At 44.7% G+C, this 6,555-nt stretch overlaps 1 protein-coding gene across 1 annotated transcript; it reads right to left on the reverse strand.

Moving 5' to 3' along the window:
* Positions 1-1,758: 1,758 nt before the first annotated feature.
* On the reverse strand, positions 1,759-3,045 carry LOC148931255 (uncharacterized). The gene has a single exon (XM_089066770.1). The coding sequence runs from the start codon at positions 3,043-3,045 to the stop codon at positions 1,759-1,761; it is 1,287 nt and encodes a 428-aa protein (XP_088922896.1).
* Positions 3,046-6,555: the final 3,510 nt, after the last annotated feature.

Raw genomic sequence — 6,555 nt, forward strand, 5'->3', positions numbered from 1 at the left:
AATAAATCTAAAATTATTAAGATTCATGATTATTCAGTTGAATATAAAATCAATGTAAGTATCCAATTATAAAATTGAATCCAATACCATAACTGTGTAATTGAATTGAGATTTGATTGATCCAATCAGAAATTAATAAAAAAATTACTGATACGGTACGTATCTTATATGCGCACAATTCATGATCAACGTTTTCGTTTAATTCAGGTTAGCATTAGTTTTTTTCATTTAGTTTAATTCTAATATATTAAAAAATATTCAATTGTTAATTTTACAAGTTACTTAAAAAATAAAAATTTGATTTGTCCATTTTATAACTTAGAAAAAATGAATAATAAAACAAATCAACCTTTGGGTTTGTGGTATAACAACTCTTTATTAGTAAGTATCATCTGACATAATTACAATGTATACACTAATTATATACACCACTATATCATGGGATATTATACCAATAAATAATCATTGTATTAGTGTGTAAGACAGTTATTATGATATACTCTCTTAGTTCCACGATAAAAATCCTACTTTCATTTTCGTAGTACAATAAAAATTATATTTCACTTTTATTACAAATAGTAAATAGGGCTCATATTACACCAACTTATTTTACCAATATTTTATTATAAAACTAATACATATAAATGGGATACACATTCAATTCACTTATTCAACACACTTTCCTTTACATTTCTTAAAACTAATGCACGTTTAGCGTTATTTGTTTCGATTTATATATTTAGTTAAATTCTAATACATTAAAAAAATGTTATTGAAATTTTTAATTTCACAAAATTTAGAAAAATCAAAGCTCGATTTCTCGTCTTCTCTATAATTTCAAATAAATTGATATAATAACAAATCAATATTTGATTTTTATGAATTTTGTGAAATTTAAAATTTTAACAATATTTTTTAATTATTAGATCAGACTAAATATATAAATCAAAATAAACAATGCTAAACGTATATCAAATGAGAGTGATGCTCACATAAGAAGCTCATATAATGTATGTAGCATATCTATTGAATATATGTCATTTTTGTTTTATATATTAAAATTTATTTCAAAAATATTTAAAATGCTTATGTCAAGTATTGTATTTATAAGTTATTTTAAATACTTATAACAAGTATTGTATTGAGACAATATAATATAATCGAAGTATAACATTTTAATTCATAATTTTACTTTCTTGACATGCTTTATTTTCTTTAAAAAATATATTTTCATTTTTAAGGCTATTTTTTATTTACTTGTTAAGAATTATGGATGATGACAGCATAGTGGGACTTGTAGAGAACATAAAATAATTAAGATTTGCTTTGAATTGAGCAATTATGAATTTCATGACTTGTTAAAAAATTTGACTGGGGATTCAATTGAAATGAACAAAAAGACATTCTATTTTTTTTTATAAATAAATCAAATGAATAGATGAAATTAGCAGTTTACAAACATCAGCTTGGGCATACCCAAGGTACGGAGACCGGACAGGCCCGGTAGTCCGTGAGAAAAACAAACACCACAAAGGGAAATAAACCCAACGGGGCAGGAAAGAGAAACGAACAGGAAGATGCCAAAGGTGACTGACTGGTCCCCCTCACAACCCGGGATGGGCGGGCCTCATTAAAACCTCCTGGAGCCAAAAACCCGAAGGAAAAAAGACCCCAAGAGAAAAAAGAGTACCCAAGTGAGGAGAACCAAAAGGCACTCCAAAAGTCTGATGCTGTGTGCGCGGGAGAGAAATGCTGTCTCTACGTCCTTGTGTCCGGCAGGTGCTGAATGACTTGATCATCGGGATAAAGAGAGTAGAGAATGGTGTACGTGGTGGACTTGATGAGCTGCGTAGTCCTGGCCACATTAAACTTCGAACCATCAAAGATATGGGCATTCCTAGCCTTCCAAATTCCGTATACCGTTGCCATGATAGCGATCCTCCTCGCCTTCTTCGGGATGGCTGAGCCTGTGCGGTGCCTGGCCGTCCATTTGATCGCGCTCCGGATAGTGGAGATGCTCCTCCAAAGGGAGAGCCATCCCCTAATGTCTTCCCAAACCTTCTTTGTTTCAGAGCACCTGAAGAAAAGGTGGTCGGCTGATTCGTCATGCGCATCGCAGAGGGCGCACGTCTTGTTGATGTCCATGAACTTGATACGGTCTCGAGTAAGTAAACGTCCACGTAGCGCGAGCCAAGTGATGAAAGAATGGCGCGGCGGTATGAAGTCTTTCCACACAAATTTCGCCCAGAATCTGCGTTCACCCCTAGGCCGAAACCAGTCGTAGGCCTCGGCGGTGCCGGAAGGGCTGTTCCACTTGATGAGAAGCGCCCCGGCCTCTTGTCTGGTGCACTTACCAAGCAATTCGTCCCGGATGGAGATGAGGTGCTTAATGAGAGTCGAGTCCTGCTTGATCCTAGGCGTCCATTCCCAAAAGTCCACGCCCCGAATAATCTCCGTATGGATCCATTGAATCCAGAGGGAATCCTTCTTCGCAAAGATATTCCACAGAATCTTGGCATGTAGAGCCGAGTTCCAAGCTTCCAAGTCGCGAAGTCCCAGGCCTCCTTCGTCCTTTGGAAGACAAATATCCTTCCAGGCCACGTTAGCGGTCTTTGAGCCCCAAAGGAATTGACGAGCAATGGTGACAACTCGCGAAATAACCGTGCCAATGAGCGGGAAGGCTTGTAGCCAGTAGGCTTCAACACCCTGCAAGCAAGAGCGAATAAGTTCGAGGCGGCCAGCAAAAGAAAGGGACTTACCTTTCCATTTTTTGACCATAGTCGCCATCTTCTCGATGAGTTGAGAGTAGTCCGCCGTCTTGAGCACCTTTGAAGCAAGAAGGATGCCAAGGTATCTAACGGGCAGCACGGCCACCGGGAAGCCAAAAAGATCAATGATACTCGCCCGTTGCATAGCCGTCATGGTGCCTGCAATGAAAATGTTAGACTTATCTTGGTTTACCTCCAGGCCCGAGCAATCCGAGAAGTCTCTTAAAGCATCCGCCAAAACCTGCATAGACCCAAGATCACCTCTACCAAAGAGCATTAGGTCATCGGCAAAAGCTAAGTGTGTAATGCGAAGGTTGATGCATAAGGGATGGAAGTTAAAACGACGGGTCGAGGTCCGGTGGGCAAGGAGTCTCGAGAGATATTCCATACAGAGAATAAAGAGAGAAGGGGACATAGGATCACCTTGCCTAAGACCCCTTTTACCTTGGAAGAAGCCATGTGAGCTTCCATTAACGGCAATGGAGAAAGAGGCCGAGGTGACACATTCCATGATTCTCTCGATGAACTGAGGATGGAAGTTGAGACCGACAAGGACGTCCTGCAAGAACTTCCAGTTGACCGTGTCATAAGCTTTCCTGAAATCGATCTTGATGGTGCATCGTGGGACCGTTCTTTTAGTCTCATAGCGTCTCATGATCTCCGTGGCAAGGTGGATATTGTCCATGATACTCCTTCCCGGGACAAAAGCAGACTGGGCCTGGTTGATAAGCTTCGGGAGGAGGGTCTCCATCCTTTTGCAAAGGATCTTGGTGATCACTTTGTAGGTCACATTGCAGCATGCGATGGGTCTGAAATCGCCCACTTTAGGGTTACTATCCGTCTTAGGGATAAGGGCGATGATGGTGGAGTTGAGGGTCTTGAGAAGTCTCCCGGTGTGGAAGAATTCCTTGACCGCGCCCGTAAAATCCCCCTCGATGGCCGCCTAGTTCTTCTTGAAGAAGGCCGAGGAAAAACCGTCGGGACCCGGGGCTTTGCCGTCATCAACGCTGAACAAGGCCTCCTTGATTTCTTGCGAGGTGACCTCGCGAACAAGATCCATCTTCTCATCTTCGTTCAACCGGTAGCCGTTTTCAAGGACAGCCGGGTCCAAAGGGTTAGCCGCTTTAAAAGTACCGAAGAGATTCTTGTAGAACTCCACGAAGCTCGCGATAATTTCATCTTGGTCATCCATGATGGATCCATCACTCCTACATAAGAAGGAGATAGCATTTCGTGAGTTATTAGACTTAACCATAGAATGGAAAAAGGAAGAGTTCCGGTCACTAAGAAGGAGATGCTTGTTTCTAGCTTTTTGGCTAAAGAAATTCATCTCCGCATTGCCGAGGGTCTCTGCTTTAAGCTTGAGTTGCTTGACTTGCACCTGGAGGTCGAGATTAGCGGTATCAAGATCAAGCGCAACTTGGGCCGCCTCCAAATCCTTGGCCGCTTGTTTTGCTCTCTCTGATATGCTGCTGAATTCTTTGAAGTTGAAATCCTTAAGCACAAGCTTGAACGCCTTAATTCTTTGGGCCAGAATGAACTGCTTGGATCCAATCACCCTCTTGCGCCAATTTTCCCGCAGGAGGGGCTCAAATCCTGCATGGTTCATCCAAAAGTTAAAGAATTTGAAAGGCTTTGGGTAGGATTTAACATCACCGAAGATCTTAGTTTTTGCTGGCGAGTGGTCGGTCTGGAATCCCGGAGGCATAAAGGTCGTATTAACAATAAAACCCTTGTCTTGCCATTCCTGGTTGACCATGGCTCGGTCGATCTTACTGAAGACCGTGCCATTCGACCATGTGAACGTGCATCCCGTGCACGGAGTATCCTGGATGCCAAGACGCGCACATGCACGGATTGGGCCGTCCATCTCCCTGTTGTCGGGTTTCTTCCTACCACGACGTTCATCCACATGCATAATTGCATTAAAGTCACCGCTGATAAGGTACGGTTCACCCTGCATGCCAAAATTAACCAACGAGTCCCAAAGGATTTGTCTAATCTCAGGTGAGTGTAAGCCGTAAACAAGGGAGAAATAAAATTCATTTCTAGAACGAGTGCACCTGATTTTAGTGTGAATCACTTGTTCTTCAATGCTAACCACATCCAGATTGACCATGCAAGGGTTCCACAGAAGAAGCATGCGGCAAGTGATGAGTTTGTTGGGCCGACGGGGGTCCGGACTCACGAGCACAAAGACGTACTTCCAAGCCGGGAAGTACCTGGACATGAACCAACCGATATTCTTCTCGAGTAACTTGGTCTCGATCAGACCCATAACATCCACCCGATTTGTCTTGACGAAATCCACTACAACAGGTTGTTGGAAGGGCTGTTGCATGCCCCTAACGTTCCATGTCGTGATGATCATTGGGACAGGTTGGGTGTGTGTGTGGACTCGTCATGTGGACGGTTTGAACTGGCCAAAGCCTGATTCTTTGGAGCATGCACCTTTGTTCTCGTTATCGGGCCCTCGTGAGCTTTGGGGTCAAGGTTTCCCGAGGGACCCCGACTCTTGGAACGGTCACGGTTGCTTGCACCTTTTGAGTGGGGTGGTGCGGCTCTGTTCTTACCAGGGCCAACCTTCCTGCCCTTCCTTCCGACCGCCTGCGCAACAGCCGTTTCGAGAGGTGGAAACGGGTCAGACTCCGTATCCCCTTGATCCGCATCCACATCAGGGTCACGGAGGGGGGGGCGGATGGGTTGCTTGGGCGGAGGCTCCATCACAGGTTCCTCGGCCTCATCCTCTGAGTCATCACAATCATCCTTCTTGTTATGCCCGGTGTTGATCTCAAAGGCTTCATTAGGGACATTAGTGAAACCCGCCATCATAAGTTCATGCGCTGGGTCCGCATAGCCGGCGTCCTCTAGGTCCATCTTAGCCATCTCGTACCCGGTCTTCCCAGACGCCGCCTGCACATTCTTTCCCTTTTGTATCATTTGCGAGCTATGCCTAGCCGCAATGTCCGGTTTGGGCGAGCGTGTGTCCTTCACTCCCTCGGGTGGTGCCATGACAGGCACATTCTCAGCAATCTCAGCAGCCAAGGCCGCAAATTGATTTGATGTGGCGACAGGCGCCACCGTATGCCCCGAGCCACTAGATTCACCCACAAGTCTCCCGGAGGGTTGCCAGACCTTCGGGTCAACCTTGCTAGCTCTCGGGTCCGCCTTTCCCGGTCTAGATGGGTCGCGGGAGTTCTGGGGCCTCGGAGGGTTCGCAGCCCCAACCGACTTGTCACGGCCCCCGGGGCCTTTTCTATTTCTCGAGGCATCTCTGGTTCGGGACGCATCCCTCCCCACGGGCTTGTTTCTCACATAGTTTGCCCGCCTAATTTTTTCTCTTTCCTCGGGACCGGGGCATCCAGCCCCGTAATGGCCAAATTCTTGGCATATCCGACATTATTTGGGTAAGGCTTCATACACAATTTCTTGTGTAAATTTATCACCCCCTGGCAAGATGATTTCAATATTCTTCCGGGGCTCATCCAACACATTTATGATAACTTGCACCCGAGCACCATCAAGCGTATTACGCAAGATAGTGCATTCATCAACCATCACCGGCGTGCCCACCGATGAGGCAATTTTGCCAATAGCCGACTTATTCCAGAGGGACAGCGGTAGATCCGGGATCCGGATCCAGATAGGGACATTGATTTTCATTTTCCTCTTAAGATTGAAGTCCTCCGGCGTTGGCTCCAAGACCAAGGGGATCCCGAAGATCGAGTGGGGCCCGTTCTCACGCACGGACTCCATATCCTTAGCATTGACGAAGCTAAAGATATCC

This window comes from Salvia hispanica, chromosome 3 (genome assembly GCF_029641045.1).
Source record: "Salvia hispanica isolate PSC_SH4W2 chromosome 3, Shi_PSC_v1, whole genome shotgun sequence".
NCBI classification, from domain to species: domain Eukaryota; kingdom Viridiplantae; phylum Streptophyta; class Magnoliopsida; order Lamiales; family Lamiaceae; genus Salvia; species Salvia hispanica.